Source organism: Gorilla gorilla, chromosome 9 (genome assembly GCF_029281585.2).
Source record: "Gorilla gorilla gorilla isolate KB3781 chromosome 9, NHGRI_mGorGor1-v2.1_pri, whole genome shotgun sequence".
NCBI classification, from domain to species: Eukaryota; Metazoa; Chordata; class Mammalia; order Primates; family Hominidae; genus Gorilla; species Gorilla gorilla.
Window position 1 is genome coordinate 84750112 of NC_073233.2, and position 20026 is coordinate 84770137.

Consider the following 20026-nt stretch of genomic DNA (forward strand, 5'->3'; position numbering starts at 1 on the left):
ATAGAGGCTCTGGCACATCCTGACAGAATATAGCCTCTGGGATGTCAGGAACCCCCAACCTACGGCCATTGGCGTGTCTACACCGGCCAGGAAGCCCAGGCCCCCGGCTCCTTCCTGGATCACGCCCCTGCCCCGCCCAAGGGTGAAGAGGGGCGGGGCCAGCCGGCGCCCTCCGAGTGGGCCTTGCACCAGGTCGGGCCTGGCCCAGCCCCGCGGCCCAGCGGCGCCGGTGGGCGGGGCCACCGTCAGGGCAGTGTCAGTAACGGCGCCAGGCCCCGCCCCTCGGGGAGGCAGGGCCGGGCGGGGCGCGAGCGAGCGCGCGGGCTGGGCCGGAGCCGGCCTGGTCGCCAGCCTAACCCGGCACAGTGAGCGGAGCCCCTGGGCGGCGGCGGCGGCGTGATGGCTCCGGCCGCGGACCGAGAGGGCTACTGGGGCCCCACGACCTCCACGCTGGACTGGTGCGAGGAGAACTACTCCGTGACCTGGTACATCGCCGAGTTCTGTGAGTGTGGCCTGAGGAGGGGAGTGGGGGCGAGAGGGCACCGGGCTGAGGAGACGCCGTGTGAGGAAGGCAAAGGGCGAACCTGGCCGCGAAGGGAGGTGCCAGGCCTGGCCCCGGGAGCTGGAATGCGGCGCCCTGGGCCAGCGGGAGGCTGAGAGGAGCGGGCCGGGAGTCCAGTGTGTAGAGGGAGGAGTGCCGGGGTCTGGGAGGGAGGAAGGGGGCCTGAGGATTGGGGGGGGCAGAAGAGCAATGGGAAGTGGGGAGCCCCTGCTGGACCTAAGGGGGAAAGCCTGAAGAGCCGGGTTGGAAATGGGAATTCCTGCCCGAGAGCGGAGTGGGGCCAGGCTGGGAGAGTGGAGGACCCTCCCTGCCCCTTGGAATGAGGGCCCAGGACACCTGCTCTGCTGTTGCCACCACCAGAAGGGGACAGTTCCTGGCTTCGTCTTTCCCCCAGTCCGTGAGAATTCTACCGTCTTTCCCTTCCCTTTTCACTGGAATATTAGACCTCCTCGCTCACCTCCAGGGAACAGTTTCACTAGTCTGAGATCTGAACCATCCCACCCCTATCCCCCAGGATGTCTTCAAGTACCAGAGGTCATCTGCTCTCTGAGTATGATTATTCAACTGTCATCTTGCACCAGGAGTCGAAGGCATCTTGCACCTAGTCTGTACCTTCTGCCCCTGCCAGGCTCCCAAGAGCACAGAGGACCAAGTCCCTGCTCCATTCTGTCCTATCCAACTATCTAGGAGTTAGGGGTCATCTGAAGACGCTACTTCCACCGACTGCACCTTCTGAGGATTTAAGAATTCTTCTTTAGCTGCTGCTGTGTCAGGCACTGCTGGTCAGGTTGGGCTTGTTCTGTGTGCCTATGTGGGTGTCTGTCTGTTTTCCTAGACGATTTTTCCTGCCAGGCTAGGAGAAATCTGCCACTTCTTTTTCTATCATTTAATCAGGTTTTGAGAGCACAATATTTGATCCTTCTTTTAGGTACCTGCTTCTGGCAAAGTGCAAAGACTATCCTTTGGCTAATGATTACTGCCTTCTTTTAGTTGGATCTACTTCTCAGGACGTGAAGTGAAACTCTTCTTAGCTAACCTTCTCATTGTTGAGTCCTGCTCTCAGGCATCTGTGCATGGCTTTGTAGGAAAGAGGCAAGCATATCATGACAAATGGTCCCACTTTATTCTGTTCTGGTAATTGGCTAAGTTTCAAAAAAAAAAACACTTTTTGCAGTTTTCAGGACTTTAGTACTATTCTCTTATGACCATGATTTAGGCTAAGAGTCACTTTTCTTCAACTATTAAATTAATTTTTACATAATCATGGAGAAATATGGGCAAAGGGATCATTTGTAATGCAGTTACTTGGGAACCCACATGTTGGCAAAGGAAGCGCTTCACCAGTTTGTTGTTACATCACTTTGGCAAGCCCATGCCTGGTCCAGAGAACCATGACCACGAGGAAAGAGACGTAAAACCATGCACTCTGCGCTGGCAATGTGTAACATGGAAAAGAGGAATTCAAGAGTCTTCAAATATTGGATGGGCTATCATATAGAATAATTGTTTTTAAATTTATTTGGAATCTGGAATTAGGGCCTATGGGCAGAAACTAACTGTAATGGGGAAAAGTTTCCTTCAATGTAAGGAAAAACCTTCTCACCAATGATATGGGAAAGGTTGACTTGGGGGACAGAGGACTTTCTGTCACTGAAAGTGTTAAATCAGACATTGTTCAATGAACTCAATATTTTCGAAGGAAAAAATTATTTAATAGAGAAAAGGGGCTGGCCTTGGTTGCAGCTTTATGGGTCTATGTAGGTAATAATGACTCTTAGTTTAGAACCAAGGTTTTGGATTCAAATCAAAAGAAAAAACTGGGCTGGGCATCGTGGCCCATGCCTGTAATCCCAGCACTTTGGGAGGCCAAGGCAGGAGGACTGCTTGAGGCCAAGAGTTTGAGTCCAGCCTGGGCAACATAGTGAGACCCTGTCTCCATAAAAAATTAAAAAAATTAGATATGCATGGTGGTTTGTGCCTGTAGTCCCAGCTACTTAGGAGACTGAGGTGGGAAGATCACTTGAGCCCAGGAGTTCAAGGTTGCTGTGAGCTGTAATTATGCCACTGCACTCCAGCCTGGGCAAGAGTTAGACCCTATTTCTACAAAAAAAATATAAAAAATGCAAAGAGAGAAAACTGGCGGTAAGTCATGTGGACTATGAGAGAGCAAGATACTGTGTTCTGGCAGATAGCTCTGAGAAATGGGAAATGACATTTGTTCTCAATGTGCTCAGAAGAGGAAACTCTGAGCAGACTGCAGGGAGGGTTTTGACATAGGAATCAGAGGGGTTGCAAGAAGAGGATGAGTGAATGTTTGCAGCCCTTTGCGCGTGCACCTTGGGAGAAAATCATCTGGAGGAAGTTGAGGTCAAGTCATCTTACCATAGCAAGTCATGAGTATCTACAGTAATATATCTTGGACTAAGATAATTTGATCTTTGAAAAATATGCTGATTAATAATAATATGTTTAAAATATGTGTTTAAAGCAAGTGCAATATTAACATCACGATAGTATTTACATTAACGATAGTATTGATGGTAATATTAAGGATAATGTAATAATAGCTATTATCTAAGTGGTCACTTGTACTACACTTTGCTAAGCACTTCATATATCTTATCTCTTTTGATCTTTACAGTAATTTCAAAAAGAAGGTATTATTATCCCCATTTCAAAGATAAGGACATCGAAGTTCTAAGAAATAATTTACCTAAGATTACAGTAAATGATGTAGAGATAGTGTTCACATTGGAGTCTGACTTTAAAGCTACTATCCATGTTACCTCTCCATCATTACTTCTATCACACATTCATTGTTTGCCCCTATATTCAAGAAAGGAAGACAGATATGAAATACTATGCTATCACACAGGACAAATTAAACAACTATTCAGTTTACTCAACCATCTTTCAACTATCTTTCAGCATTAGAATATATGTATTTTAGGGAATAATGAAGTGTTTGGGGAATTGCATATTCAGATATGGCAGTAGTTCTCAGTCACTTTCAGCACCCGAAAACTGTCTTCCTAGCATCAGCCAAGATCAGTTTAAATTCCTTTTGTTTGAGCATATTGTAAAGACCAGAGGAAAAGGTCTCTCGTTGTGAAATAATAAGCCCCTCGACCTGCCAGAAGTTAGAGGTACAGGCAGTCCTTGCTTTGCATCATAGTGTGGGACCACACAAATGACTGTGCAAGTTAAAACCAGGTAACACTATGTTAATAATCAATGGGAAAAGTTATGATTGTTCTGTGATCTTTAAAACTTTTTGTCAAACATTGTAAACTCTCTTACTGTTGGTTATGAATATGTAGGGAAATGAAAAAAGTAAGCATATTTATTTAGTACACTTTAAAACATTAAAAACATTGAGAAATAAACTATTTTGTTTATAAAAATCACTTATCAAGAGTAATTAAAACAGTGCTTGCCTTTTTGTCACATAACTCATAATATGGAATGAGTATTTTTTTTTTTTTTTTTTTTGAGGTAGAGTCTCGCTCTGTTGCCTAGGCTGGAATGCAGTTTCGTGATCTCGGCTCACTGCAACCTCCACCCCCTGGGTTCAAGCAGTTCTCCTGCCTCAGCCTCCCAAGTAGCTGGGATTACAGGCGCATGCCACCACGCCTGGCTAATTTTTGTATTTTTAGTGGAGACGGGGTTTCACCATTTTGGCCAGGCTGGTCTTGAACTCCTGACCTCAAGTGATCCACCTGCTTCAGCCTCCCAAAGTGCTGGGATTACAGGCGTGAACTTCCATGCCCAGTTGTCTTTTTTCTTTTAAATTAATTTTTTTTTTTTTTTTTTTTTTAGCCAGCTACAGCTACACTAATGAGGGCCAACAGGTTTTTGGATTTTCCTTGAGACAAGGTCTCCCTCTGTTGCTTAGGCTGGAGTGCAGTGGCACAATCACAGCTCACTGCACCCTCGACCTCCCAGGCTCAAGTGATCCTGCCACCTCAGTACCCCATAGCTGGGACTACAGGTGTGTGCCACCATGCCCAGCTAATTTTTTTTTTTTTTTTTTTGGATTTTTAGTAGAGACAGGGTTTTGCCATGTTGCCCAAGCTGGTCTCAAACTCCTGAGCTCAAGCAGTCCTCCCACCTCAGCCTCCCAAAGTGTTGAGATTATAGGCATGAGCCACCATGCCCAGCCGGGATGAGTACTATCCCTTCATGAATTCTTTTCTAATTTATATCAGCTTCCAAAATTTATCCTTTGCACTTTTAAGATTGTGAAATCTCTCCAAGAGTTCCTTTAATGCAAAGTTTTTTTGTTAGCATAATTTCTCCTGGGACATCTTTATCCTTTTCACCACAACTACTTTATGCATTTACGTTGATAAGTTTGCCTTCTCTTTCTCTGAATTCCTCAGATTGCATTTTTTTTTTTTTCCCGAGACGGAATCTCGCTCTGTCACCCAGGCTGGAGTGCAGTGGCGCAATCTTGGCTCACTGCAACCTCCAGCTCCTGGGTTCAAGCAATTCTCGTGCCTCAGCCACCCACATAACTGGGATTACAGGAGTGCACCACCATGCCCAGCTAATTTTTGTATTTGTAGTAGAGACGGGGTTTCACCGTGTTGGCCAGGCTGGTCTCAAACGCCTGACCTGCAGTGATTCACCTGCCTTGGCCTCCCAAAGTGCTGGGATTACAGGTGTGAGCCACCTTGCCCAGCATCTTTTTTTTTTTTTTCTTTTTTGAGACGAAGTCTCATTCTGTTGCCCAGGCTGGAGTGCAGCGGCGTGATCTTGGCTCACTGCAACCTGTGCCTCCTGGGCTCAAGCAATCCTCCCAGCTCAGGCTCCCAAGTAGCTGGGAGGCACGCACCACCATACCTGGCTAATTTTTGTATTTTTTTTTTTTTGGTAGAGATGGGGTTTCACCATGTTGGCCAGGATGGTCTTGAACTCCTGGCCTCAAGTGATCTGCCCACCTCAGCCTCCCAAAGTGCTGGAATTATAGGTGTGAGCCACTGCACCCAGCCCCTCAGACTACATATTTAGAGTCCCTTGAATGGCAGTAGCGTCAGCATTCTTATGGTCAGCTATTTCTTCTATAATTCTGTTTATGTTTGATTGGAATTTCACTTCCAACATTATACATTTTTGTTTCTCTGCTACCCTTTCATCATTCTTGACCAATTCTCTCCTTCTGTTACTCAGTTTTGTAACATGGCACGTAAGTTTATCACCAGGAGACAAGGAGGCAACTCGACTACATGCTTTGCTTTCTGTACATGAACTGAATAACTGGTACCAGGTTCACTGTGACTGATCACCAACAGACATTGAAAGAAGTGACCTGGTTGGTCACTGATGGTGATGTACTTCTGTTATTTGTATAGTGATTTGTGGACTTAAGATGTAGCAGTGAAGTTTGTACTATATTCAGCTACTCACAATTAGTATGCAGTGGTAACTGAAATTTGAATTGTGTCATGGGTAATTGGTGTTATTTAACTAAACTATGATAACTGAAATTTGAGGATATTGGAACCCTGCAAAGTGAAGACTGTGTATTTCTAATCCTCAGAACATTCCTATCAAGGAACGTTAGATGTTGTTACCCCACTGTGAAGAGAAGGACACTGAGTCTTGGAGAAGTTAGTTAAATAAGCAGCTCAGCATCATACAGCTATTAAGAGGCAGAAATGGTATTCAAATTTAGGTCTCACAACTCTTTCTACCAAGACATACTATCTATACGAAGTGGAGTTTCAGGTGCTGTTGGTTTAATGGAAGAAATACTACATAAAGGGAAATGGAGGGGAATAAGATTTACCTACAGCTTCATGATGTGAGCCATCATGCCCAGGCCATATTTTCTTTATTCATTTTTCTGACAGCGTAAACTTGGGTTACTTCTACCTCTTGGCTATTGTGAATAATGCTGCTGTGAATATGGGTGTTCAGAAAAGAATTACCCGGTTAAAAGTCATTCAAAATGTTTTATTTATTCAGCAGATATTTACTGAGTACCTATTTTGTCACTGACTAAGACTATAAAACCATTTGAAGACAGCTTCTCTGTTCAAAGTAGCTGAGAGGGCCAGGCATGGTGGCTCATGCCTGTAATCCCAGCACTTTGGGAGGCCAAGGCAGACAGATCACTTGAGGTCACGAGTTGGAGACCGGCCTGGCCAACATGATGAGACACCGTCTCTACTAAAAATACAAAAATTTGCCAGGTGTGGTGGTATGTGCCTGTAGTCCCAGATGCTTGGGAGGCTGAGGCAGGAGAATCACTTGAACCCTGGAGGCGGAGGTTGCAGAGAGCTGACATTGTGCCACTGCACTCCAGCCTTGGTGACAGAGTGAGACTCTGTCTCAAAAAAAAAAAAAAAAAAAAAAAAGAAGAGTAGCTGAGAGGGCAGCAGGAGTATGAACAGACAAGTATAAACAGGCACATTTGTTTCTTTCAGGTGAAATGCATTCCTGAAAGCGTATTTGATCATGGAATGTCCAAGAATTGACATATTATGAGGAAGGGTTTATTTATCAGAAAGCTAAAAAATAAAAATAAATAAACAAAAGAAAGCTAAAAAATACATGAAAATTCCCAATTATGGTTTTTATAGGGCTTACCTCAGTCTGAGGAGGTAACCTGGTTGGTATGACTTTCATGGATGGGAAGAATGGCTGTTGTGATGTTGTATGATCATCTTGCCATATCCTTTTGTCCATGAGTGAGAATGGTTCAAGCTAGGTATTGTTCCTTCTCATAGGTTTGCTGCCTCTCTCCCCATCCTATTCATAGGAAGTGGGCAGAAGGAAAGTAGGGCAGCCCTCAGTCTCTATACCTTTACTATGGGATTCACTTAGATGGGGGAACAAGGTCTTTTTTTTCCTTGCTGCTGCAGCACAAGACAAAAGGGGCTTTAATCAGCTATCTCTGCCATACAGGTATGCCATGAAAGGCATTTGACTGCTTGTAGCCCTTTGCTATATTTCTTTTCTTTTCCTTTTCTCAGGTTCCTTCCTACCATCCTCCTGAAGAGCAACCTCAAGTTAGTGAGCACACGTCAGGCTTCTTTTTTGGTCTTGGGACTCTGGGCTGGCAGAGGTGACATCCCTGTCATATGAAGGAAGATGCTCCTTTCTCTGAAGGTTATTGACAGGCAAGCAGCACTGCCTCCAAATTATAACTCAAAAGTTCATAAGTCAACTGAAGAATGAAGGCCAAATGAAAGGACAAATTGAGTGTACAAAAGAGTTTAGTTTTAATATCTCTGTGTGTGTGTGTGTGCGTGTGTGTATAGCCCATGGTTCCTGGCTCATAACTCTCATATCCCTTTTTAGAGTCTTTTATTATAATGTTGGGGCACTGTAGGCCTCAAAACAGGCCTTAGGAAACAGAATCTCTATCTCTCTGGTCTTCCCCTGCCCTTCTTTCACCTACCCAAGGCAGGACTCTAATCTGACTGTGGGTCACAAGACCCTCATTACAGAGAGCATCCTGCCCCATACCCTGGAGGAAGGAATGCTGCAGAGAGAAGCCAAGAGGAATCTGAACAGACAGGCTTTGCTGGGTTTCCCCATTCAGTCTATTAATATTAGACTATACCTTTTTTGTCCAATCATATTTCAACATGGTTGTTCATGCTTCAATCATGCCTATCCAGTGAAGTCTCCATAAAAGGTTCAAGAGGACAGGGTTTGGAGAACTTCTGGATAGCTGAACACATGGAGACTAACAGGAAGGTGAACAAGAACTCATCCACATAGTAGGATGGTGCTGCGCTCCAAATCTATGGGGACAGAACCTCCTGTGCTCAGGACCCTTCCAAACCTGCCCCTGTGTATCTCTTCTTCTGGCTGTTTATTTGTAAACTTTGAAATATCCTTTGTAATAAACTAATAAACGTGTTTACCTGGGTTCTGTAAGCTGCACTAGCCCCAGCCCCGGACTTGGGACAGGTGTCTGAAGGAAGGGGGCAGTTCTGGGGACTGAGCCCTCAACCTGTAGGAGCTGACACTATCTCGAGGTGGATAATGTTGGAATTGAATTGGAGGACACCCAGCTGGTGTCTGCTGTAGAACTGATTGCTATAGAACTGATTGGGTTTCCCCACACACACTTGGTCACAGAAGTCTTCTGTGATGATTGTTGGGTTGTGAGAACAGAGGAAAAACACAGTTTGAGTTGATATATGCAGACAGCATCCAAGTCAGACTGCCAGTTAATTGTTTTAGGTGCTATGATCGCTTATTACAAACTTAAAACATAGATAGGTTCATAAAGGTTTTATAGCGTTAGTGCTGCAAGAGCTGCCATACCAGCTATTTATTTATTTTTAATTATGGAAAAATACATGTAACATAAAATTTATCTTCTTAACCATTTTAAATGTACATACAGTTCAGTAGTCAATAGTGTTAAGTACATTCACACTTGGGCAATCAATTTCCAGAACTCTTCATCTTACAAAACTAAAACTCTGTATCCATTAAACAACTCCCTGTTTTCTCCTCCTTCTAGTCACTGGCAACCACCTTTCTACTTTCTGTCTCTATAAATTTGACTACTCTAAGTACCTCATATAAGTAGAACCATACAGTACTTGTCTTTTTGTGAGTGTTTTATTTCACTTAGTGTAATGTCCTCAAGGTTCATCCATGTTATAGCAATCAGAATTTCCTTCCTTTTCAAGGCTGTATAATATTTTATTATATGTATTTGCCACATTTTCTGTTTTTTGAGAAAGGGTCTCATTCTGTTGCTTAGGCTGGAGTGCAGTGGCGTGATCATGGCTGACTGTAGCCTCGACCTCCTGTGCTTAAGTGATCCTCCCACCTCAGCCTTCCAAGTAGATGGGACCACAGATGCGGGCCACCACACCTGGCTACTTTTTTTATTTTCCGTAGAGATGAGATCTTACTATGTTGCCCAGGCTGGTCTCAACCTCCTGGGCTCAAGTGATCCTCCCACCTCAGCCTTCCAAGTAGGTGGGACCACAGATGTGTGCCACCACACCTGACTAATTTTTTTATTTTCTGTAGAGATGAGGTCTCACTATGTTGCCCATGCTGGTCTCGACCTCCTGGGCTCAAGTGATCCTCCCACCGTCTCAGCCTTCCAAGTAGATGGGACCACAGATGCATGCCACCACACCTGTCTATTTTTTTTTATTTTTGTAGAGATGAGGTCTCACTATGTTGCCCAGGCTGGTCTTAAAGTCCTGGGCTCAAGTGATCCTCCCACCTCAGCCTGCCAAGGTGCTGGGATTACAGGTGTGAACCACCATGCTCGGGCCACATTTTTTATTCATTCTTCTGTCAGTGTACACTTGGGTTGCTTCTACTTGGCTATTGTGAATAATGCTCCTGTGAACATGGGTGTACAAATATCTCTTCAAGACCCTAAAGGTGGAACTGCTGGACGATGTGGTAGCAGAGTAGCTATTTTAACCTTTTCATTGTAAAACCTTTTAAAAAATTTCTTTCATGGGTGCCATGAATTTATTGTCACTCTTACATAAATTTTAATTTATTATTATTCCTACATAAGTTACAATTGTTAATGTACTTTATCCCTGTTTTAATTAATCAAAGGTACATGTAACCCAATCAGATAAGTTCTAGATACTATTACCATGCTGTAATGATTATATGAGATACAGCCACTAATTAGTTTAATGCATTGATATAAAACAAAACAGCATAATATTTTCATTACAGTCTTCTTGTGGATAAATGTGATTTTTGAAATATTAAAAATAGCCAGTAGAAATAATAATAGCTAACATTTATGGGGTTTAATGTACAAAGTTCTGTGAGTGTATTACCTGATAATAACTCTTATTACAATCCTTACAACGACTCTTAACTTAGGTTCTGTAGTCCTGTTTTAAAGATCTGGAAATTTTAGGGCAGAGAAGGATTAAATAATTTGTCTAAAGTTTTCCACTTTGCAAGTGGCAAAGCGAAGATTTAAACTCATGCTCTCTGGCTTCCAGAGTGCATTCTTACTCTCTCTCTTCCTGTTTTGCTTTTGCAATTAGCTTTTTGAGGTATAATTTACTTACAATAAAATGCATCTGTTTTAAGTATATAGTGTAAAGCAAAAAGTATCTGAGAAAGGTTTCAGTCAATTTACAAGTTTATTTTGCCAAGGTTAAGGATCACAACCTGTGACAGAGCCTAAGGAAGTCCTGAGAACATGTGCCTAAGGTGGTTGGGTTACAGCTTGGTTTTATGTTTTAGGGAGACATTAGATGTCAATCAGTACATGTAAGGTATACATTGGTTCAGTCTAGAAAGGTGGGACAACTTGAAGTGGTGAGTAGGGGGCTACAGCTTACAGGTCATAGGTGGATTTAAAGATTTTCTGATTGGCAATTGGTTGAAAGAGTTAAGTTATTATTTAAATCCCTGGAATCAATAGCAATCAGTATCTGGGTTAAGATAAGGGTTTTTAGAGACCAAGGTTCTTATTATGTAGATGAAGTCTCATTGATGGCTGCCCTTAGAGGCAATAGATGGCAAATGTTTCCTATTCAGACCTCTAAAAGATGCTAGACTCTCAGCTACTCTCTTCAGGATCAGAAAACGAGCTGGAAAGGGAAGGGAATTCTCTATAGAATGTAAATTTCCTCAACAAGAGACAGCTTTGCAGGGCCATTTCAAATTATGTCAAAAAATATATTTTGGGTAAAGTACTTTGACTTGTTTCAGGGCCTTGCTATTTATCATGTGATGGTATGTTAGAGTCAGGTTGGAATTTGGTATCTTGTTGCTACAAAAAGTCTGTTCTGTCAGTCTTAGGATCTCTATTTTTTAATGCTGGTCAATTGTGTGCCTGAACTCCAAAGAGTGTAATGAGGCATATCTGACCCCTCTCCCCACCCACCACCCCCATTCATCCCCCAACTTTACCCCCCAAACCCTGGCATAGGCTGAACTTTTTTTTTTGAGACTGAGTCTTGCTCTGTCGTGGAGGCTGGAGTGCAGTGGCACCATCTTGGCTCACTGCAACCTCTGCCTCCTGGGTTCAGATGATTCTCCTGCCTCAGCCTCCCAAGTAGCTGAGATTACAGGCATGTGCCACCACCCCCGCTAATTTTTATATTTTTAGTAGAGACAGGGTTTCACCATGTTGGCCAGGCTTGTCTCGAACTCCGGACCTCAGGTGATCTGCCTGCCTTGGGCTCTCAAAGTGCTGGGATTACAGGCGTGAGCCACCACACCCAGTCTTGAAGTAGCCATTTAATCCCAAAACTATGCACTTAACTACCACACTACCCTGCCTTCCTCCCTTACCACTTTTTTAGACCCCAGTGAGTCCAGGGACTTTATGTTGGGAACTGGTGATCTAATGTTCTCATTTTACAAATAAGGAAAAAGACCTTAAGAAGTGGTCTGCCTAAGATTACATTGAAAATTAGTGGTGAAGCCTAGATCAGAATCCATGTTTAGTAGTTTCTCAGTCTGGAAAATGATGGAGCTGAGGAGGATGATGTCATTATTGTTGATGTCATATTGTTAATGGGTTACCATATCACAGGACTTCTCCAAACAAAAAGTTTCTAATGAATTGTTTTATTATGGTGAAGATACCTAACATCTATGAAGTGCTTTACAACAATGGGCCTCAGACTTTAATGTGTATGTGGATTACCTGAGAATCTTGTAAAAACATATTCTGGTTTAGTAGATATGGAATGTGGCCTTAGAATCTGCATTCCTTTTTTTCTTTTTCTTTTCTTTCTTTCTTTCTTTCTTTCTTTCTTTTTTTTTTTTTTTTTTTTTGAGACAGGGTCTCATGCTGTTGCCCAGGCTGAAGTTCAGTGGCATGATTATAGCTTACTGTAACCTCAAACTCCTGGGTTCAAGGGATCCTCCTGCCTCAGACTCCCGAATAGCTAGCACTACAAGTGTCTGCCACCATACCTGGTGATTTTTTTATTTTATTTTTTGTAGAGATGCAGGGACTCTCACTATGTTGCCCAGGCTGATCTCGAACTCCTGGCCTCAAGCGATCCTCCCAAAGTGTTGGGATTACGGGCATAAGCCACCACGCCTGGCTGAGTCTGCATTTCTTAAAAGCTATCAGGTGATTCCAGTGCTGCTGGTCTGGAGACTACACTTGGAGAAACAAGGCTTTAACATCCACAAAGTATTTTTATATCTTTTCTCAGTGTTATCTCTGTTTGTATGTAAGGAAAGTAAGTTCAAAAGGATAAGCAGTTTGTTAAGGATCACAGGGCTGGTACTGGAACCTGGGTTTCTAACTTTGCAAACCAAGTTAGGTGTTGATTACCCTGCACAGTAACAGTAGGCTGAAAACCTGTATATGAAGGAAAGCTTGAAAAGGATCATTCTGGGTAATGAGTTAAGTTGAACTTTTTTATTTCAGAAACAATTTTCATCCTTATTTTCTCTTAGTACCTTTCCCAAGCTTAAATGAAATCACCTTTTAGTCTCAAGTCTGTAGTTAGCAGCTAGAGCTTAGTAGGTACTTGAAGGCTAAGTACATTTGGAAGTCTAATCTTAGTATTTGCTCAAGTCTTCAAAGGTATTAACTGGGAAGAATTGTCATTTGGTAGCACATTTTGGAAGAAATGATTGATTTTTTTTTTTTAAGTGGAACAATAATTGTGGTGTGTGTGTGTGTGTGTAAATAAGGACAGTACAATTCCTCAAACAGTAATTTGGGGAACATCACTGAGATAGAATACATAGTATAGTAAACATTTAAATGAAAGTCTTGTCCACTCCATTCTTATTTCAGGTTAAGATTTTAAGTTGCTTTTTCAGTTTTTAGAATCTACCTTTGTTCCTTTGCCAGCTATTTTCAATAATGGGAAAAAACTCACCTGGAGAGTTTTAGGTAGTGCAGAACATTCAAAAGAAGTAAAGGCATGAAGAAACATTTTAAGACCCAGCAAAATGATAGATCCAAAAGGGACAGTAAAAGCATTTTATGGTTGCATGAAAGTCCTAGATATTTTATTTTGGGGAAAGTACATGGTATAATGGAACAGCTGGCCATTGGACTTGGAATCAGAATCAAGATTCCTATCTGGACTTCACTCTGTTGAGCCTGTGACTTTGGGCAAATCACTTAGCCTTATCAAATATCATTTTTCTCATTTTACAAAAACTGATAAAAAGAATGGTTATGAGATTTAAATGGCAGGATGCATGTGAAAACACACTGTGAAGTACCTGGCAAATATTAGGTACTTAACAAAGATGAGTTGAATTGGAATCTAATAAAAATAAGTTTAAAAAAAAGCAAAACTAACCCATGCTTTATTATAATTGTGGCTTCCTTACCTGTAGTGATTAGTTTTATTTGTGAACTCGGCTAGGCTATAATATCCAATTATTTAGTCAAACACTTATCTTGGTGTTGCTATTTAGTAAATGTGGTTAATATCTGTAATCAGTTGACTTTAGGTAAAGGAGATTACCCTCAATAACATGAATGGCCTCATCCAATCATTTAAAAGGCATTAAGTGCAAAAGCTAAGGTTTCCAGGATAAGAAATTCTGCCTTAAGTTTGCAGCATCAACTCCTGCCTGAGTTTCTAGGGTGTGGGAGGTGGGGACGGGGGCAGTTAAAGCTTTATTTTGGGAGGTCTACTTGATTCCTTACTTTGGTGGACTTTCCATTTCTCCTTTTCTCCCTCCCTTCTTTCTTCTTTGATTTGTTTTTAAATTCAGGATTTTTAGATGTTTTCTGTGGGAGGTTCAATTAGATTATCTGTATGTCACATATCCTTAACCTGATGCTTTTGCACATGCTGTTGGCTTGTCGTTTGTCATTTGTAACTGCATTCTCTGAGTCAGTGGATATCTCTTTAAATCTTGACTGATTACTTCTTAGAGAATTAGGTGCTTTTTCTGTTTCCCTTTGAGGACTTTCTATTGACTAAAGCATAAAGACCAAATTCTAACATGGCATGAAAAGCACTTCTTTTTTTTTTTTTTTTTTTTGAGATGGAATCTCACTCTTGCCAGGCTGGAGTGCAGTGGTGAGATCTTGGCTCAGTGCAACCTCCACCTCCTGGGTTCAAGCGATTCTTGTGCCTCAGCCTCCCTAGTAGCTGGGATTACAGGCGCACGCCACTACACCGGGCTAATTTTCGTATTTTTAGTAGAGATGGGGTTTCACTATGTTGGCCAGGCTGGTCTCGATCTCCTTACCTCGTGATCCGTCCACCTCAGCCTCCCAAAGTGCTGGGATTACGTAAAGGCGTGAGCCACCGTGCCCGGCCAACATTTCATTTTTTTAAGATGAAATTTTTATGCATACAACAAAGTTGGAAGAATTCTTCAGTGAATATCCATTCACCCACTATCTCGATTCTACCATTAACATTTTATTACATTTGTTTTTATAACATACCGATTCATTTTTCCATTCCTTTCTCCATCCATCAGTTCATTTTATTTTTTGATACATTTCGAAGTAAACTGCAGACATCTGTTTGCTTTCCTCTGAATACTAAAGCATATCATTAAAGTTTAATTCCTTGTTTTTTTTTCTTTTGATGTAAAATTTACATTCAATGTAATACACAATTTTTTTTTTTTTTTTTTTTTGAGATGGAGTCTCGCTGTGTTGCCGAGGCTGGAGTGCAGTGGCATGACATCAGCTCACTGCAACCTCCCCGTCCCAGGTTCAAACGATTCTCCTGCCTCAGCCTCCCAAGTAGCTGGGATTATAGGAGAGCACCACCACACCCGGCTAATTTTTGTATTATTAGTAGAGACGGGGGATTACAGGCACATGCCACCACACCCAGTTAATATTTTCATTTTTTTGTGGAGACAGGGTTTCACCATATTGGCCAGGATGGTCTTGAACTCCTGACCTCAGGTGATCCACCCACCTCAGCCTCCCAAAGTGCTGGGATTACAGGCATGAGCCACCACGCCCAGCCTGTAATACACAAATCTTAAGTTATTTTTGCTGGATTTTGAGAAATGCATACACCTATGTAACAACCTCTATCAAGATGTGGAACTTTACCATCAGCCAGGAAAGTTCCCTCATGCCCCTTCTCTGTTAATCCCCACCTCCATCTTACCTCTTCTTTCCAGCACAACCACTGTTCTGATTTTTTTTTTCCCTACCATAGATTAGGTTTGCCTGTTCTAGAACTGCATAGAAATGGACTTGTCTAGTATTTACTATTTCGGGTAAGGCTTCTTTTGTTCAGCATGTTTTTGAGATTCATCCATGTTGCTATGTGGTAGGATTCCACTGTATGAATATACCAGTTTATTAACCCATTTTCCTGTTGATGGACACATGGCTGTTTTTAGGTGTGGACAATTATAAGTAAAGCTGCTATAAACATTCTTGGGCAGATCTTTTTGTGGATATATATTTTCGTTTCTCATAGGTAAATGCTTAGGATTGGAATAATTGGGTCATAGAGTATGTGTATGTTTAGTTTTATTAGATACTGCTAGACCTTTTCCCAAAGTGGTTGTACCATTTTACACACAGAGCATTTGATCCACATCCTTGTCAACATTTAGTGTCAATCTTTCAAATTTTAGTCATTCTGGTGGATGTGTGGTTGTATCTCATTGTGCTATCCAGTTTATTTTTAACTCTTGTCTTCTTTCGTTTCCTTGCCCTACTTACATTTCAGTCTTGCCAAAACAAGCTGTTTACATATACATTAATACCCTGTGCACTTTTTATTGTTCATATTGTTCCCATGAGAGGTAATAATAAATTTGTTTTAAAATCATGAAGTTTGTGATGGTTATTCCGCAATAAATAACTGAAAACTGTGTCTGAAGTTGAGTTTTGAGAAATTTTGATTTTCTGTTGTGAAAACTCAGAGTATGTCATATTATACCATGCCTTTTATTCTTAGAAGATGAGACTAAAGAATAAAGATTAGTACTTTTATAAGCCCATCTGAAGATTTCAAAAAATTTTATAAGCATCATTTTATTTATACCTGCAATGTACTCAAGACTCCAAAGAGTTATTTTACCCAATGAAAGCAAGTAAGTACCTCAGGGTTGAAATAATTCAGTTTTGAAGCTGGAAAAAAAATCTTTGACTCATCATAGGTGTAGACTCTCGCTCTAACATATGTTCTTTAACTTTTCAGAGCATGCAGCTTTTAACAGCAAGTAGAAGGACTGGCTAGAGTCAGAACTCCAAAACTATGCATGTTAAAATCTTGATGCTGCTATAAAAGCTGTGTTTTTATGATCTTCACTCACTTATTCATTTATACAAAATGATAAGGAGAGATTCTAGATAAGATACTTTTCCTGAAATGAAACATTATGGTTTCTAAGCTATTTCACCTTCTGAGTAGCAATTTTTCCTTTTTTTCCCCCCCATTTCTTTTTTTAAGCAGATATGAGGGCAATCTGTCTTTGTCTTCTGAAATCCCATTGATCACTAGGGTTGATCTAATTAATCTTGCCAATCAGATGGCTGTTTTGTGTTCAGAAAGTCCAACCTAAAGGTTGACAAATGAAGAGAATTATGACCTTGATAAAGGAGGACAGTCCTTTGGTTAAGAGCAGTCATCATTGAAGAAACATTTAGCACCCTCTGTGTCCTTCCCTGATCCCATCTTCTTCCTTTTCCTCTGGAGATAACCAGTATACTTAATTTAGTGTTTATCATTTCCTAGCTTTTACCACTTTGCATTCCTAAAAATAAACTGTTTAGGTTTGCTTGTTTTATATTTTATATAAGTGGAATTGTACTATATATACATTCTTCCACAGCTTGCTTTTTTTTTAAACACAAATTGTGCTTATTAGTATCATTCATGCTCCTGAGAATTGACTGTGTTGATGGATGTAGATATAATTCATTTATCTTTGCTGTTGTTTAGAATTCCACTGTATGAATACATTCATTTATCCATTCTTTAATCGTTGGACATTTTGTTGTTTCCAGGTTTTTGCTGTTACAGATAAGGCTGCTGTGAACATTCTTGTGCATCTTCTGGTACACAGAAATGTAAGGGTTTCTGTGTATACTTAGGAGTGTAATTGTTAGAATATAGGTCATGCTTATATTCAACTTTAACTATTAGGTTGGTGCAAAAGTAATCGCGGTTTTTGCCATTACTTTCAATGACAAAACCCTCAATTACTTTTGCAATGACCTAATAGAAATTCTCGAATTTTTTGGTCTCATGACCCCTTTACACATTTAAAAATTATTGAAGACCCCAAAGAGCTCTGCGAGTTAAATCTATTGGTATTTACTGTATTAGAAGTTAAAACTGAAAAAAGTTAAATCTTTATTAATCCATTTAAGATTCGTATTTTTGAGAAATGAGATTTTTCCATGTGTTGTATCAGTAGTATGTTTCTTTTGATTGCTGAGTGTTATCCCACTGTATGAATGTAATAGTTTATCTGTTTTCCTATTGACAGATACCTGGGCTGTTCCCAGTTTTTGGCTATTATGCATGAAGTTGAACATTCTTATACAAGTCTTTTTGTGAATGTATATTTTCATTTTTCTTGAATAAATATCTAGGATTGGAATTGCCAGGTTAGGGTTGGTTTCTGTTTAGTTTTCTAAGAGCCTGTAAGACTTTTTCTCCACAGTGATGTATCATTTTTCATTCCCATCATGGAAGTTTTAGGTGCTCCACATCCCCAACAATGTTTGGTGTTGTCATGCTTCTTAATTTTATCCATTCTGGAGTGTGTGTAGCGGTATCTCATTGTAATTTTAATTAGCATTTACCTGATGTCTGATCATGTTGAGCATATTTTCTTGTGCTTCTTGGTCATCTGTATATCTTCTTTTGTGAAGTATCTTTTCAAATCTTTTGCCCATTTAAAAAAATTGGATTGTCTTTTTATCATTGAGTAATAGGGGCTGCTTTCATATCCAGAATATAAGTCCATTTGCCAGATGGATGTTTTGTGACTGTTTTCTCCCTGTCTCCCTACTTCATTTTTTTAAAGGTGTTTTTTTGATGAGAAGTAGTACATTTTGATGAAGTCTAATTGATCAGCTTTTTCTCTTATGGTTATTGCTTTTCATAGCTTGTCTATTACCATGTTTTCTTCTGGAAGCTTTATAGTTAATTGCTTTATATTCAGGTCTATATTCATCTCAGATTTATTGTCACATATGGTGTAAGGTAGGGATTGAAGTTTATTTTTTCCTCATAGGCATATCCAGTTATTTTAGCATCATTTAATCATGTAATCTTCAAATAGAAGTTTCACTTCTTTCTTTCCAATCTTTATGCATTTTATTTGTTTTGCTTGTGCTATTGCACTGGCTAGGACCTCCAGGGCAATGTTGAGTAGAAATGACATCATGAGTGAACATCCTTGCCTTTTCTTGATCTAAAAAGCAAAGAATTCAATATTTCATTATTAGGTATAATGTTAGCTATAGGTCTTTTGCAGATATCCTGTATTTGATTGAGGAAGTTCTTTACTTGTTGAGTTTTATCATGAATAGGTGTTGGGTTTGTCAAATATTATTCTATATCAAAGTGATCATGTGATTTTATCCTTTCTGTTAATATGACTGATTGATTGATTTTTGAATGTTGGATAAACTTTGTTTCGCTGGCCCACTTGAACATGATATGTTATCCTTTTTATGTGTTGCTGGATTTGATTTGCTTGTATTTTTGGCAGGATTGACTTTTGCCAGGATTTTTGCATCTTTGTTCATAAGAGATTTTTTTTGACATTTGTTTTTTGTTAGGTTTCTTGCTTCAGGTTTTTAAGTTGTGTTTTTCAAGGAAATTTGTTCATTTCCTCTAAATTGTTGAATATATTGGCATAAAATTATTTCTGATATTTCCTTATTGCTTTTTTAATGTCTGTGGAATCTGGGGGTAACTCTCTTCTTTCATTCCTGAAATCAGTAATTTGTATATTCTTTTTTGATGATTAATCATCCTAATGGTTTATTCGATTTTATTATGTCAGAGGAACAACTTTTGGCTTTGTTAATTTTCTCTATTCTTATTCTATTGTTTATTTTTTCCTTCTACTTATTTTTATTTAACGTATTCCTTTTTTAGTTTCATGAGACGAAAGCTTAAAACACTGATTTTAGATCTTTCTTTGTTAATAGAAGCATTTAAAGTTGTAAATTTTCCTCTTGGCACACAAACTGTTTTTCCTCTGTGCTCACAACACAATCAACACAGAAGATTTCTGTGACCAGATGTGTGGGGATTTCTCCCCACCGACAGACAAGCAATCAGTTTTGCAGTGGACACTAGCTGGGTATCTTTCAATTCAATTCTGACACTGTCTACTTGGTAGCATCAGATCCCACAGGTTGAGGGCTCAGTCCCACAAGACCGTCCTCCACTTCCCATGCCAGTCGGAAGCCCCATGTTGTTTTACTTGTGTTCCTGACTAACCTGCTATAAATAGGATCAGATTCAGATTCTTCTTGGCCTCTCTGTGCAGCATTCCTTCCTCCAGGGCATGGGATGGGGCCCCTTCTGAAATGGGGGTCTTGTG

The 20026-nt window shown here is 40.6% G+C and overlaps 1 protein-coding gene across 2 annotated transcripts in view; it reads left to right on the plus strand.

Annotated features, from left to right (window-relative positions):
• The first annotated feature begins 284 nt into the window (after window positions 1-284).
• ACER3 (alkaline ceramidase 3) overlaps window positions 285-20026 on the plus strand; it is a 167698-nt gene continuing 147956 nt past the window's right edge. Inside the window, exon 1 of one of the 2 annotated variants that reach the window (XM_031016240.3) lies at window positions 285-502. In XM_031016240.3, the coding sequence (XP_030872100.1) occupies window positions 400-502 (103 nt within the window). In that variant the 5' untranslated portion in view covers window positions 285-399. The remainder of the gene's footprint in view (window positions 503-20026) is intronic. The other variant, XM_055356856.2, reaches the window with a different exon arrangement.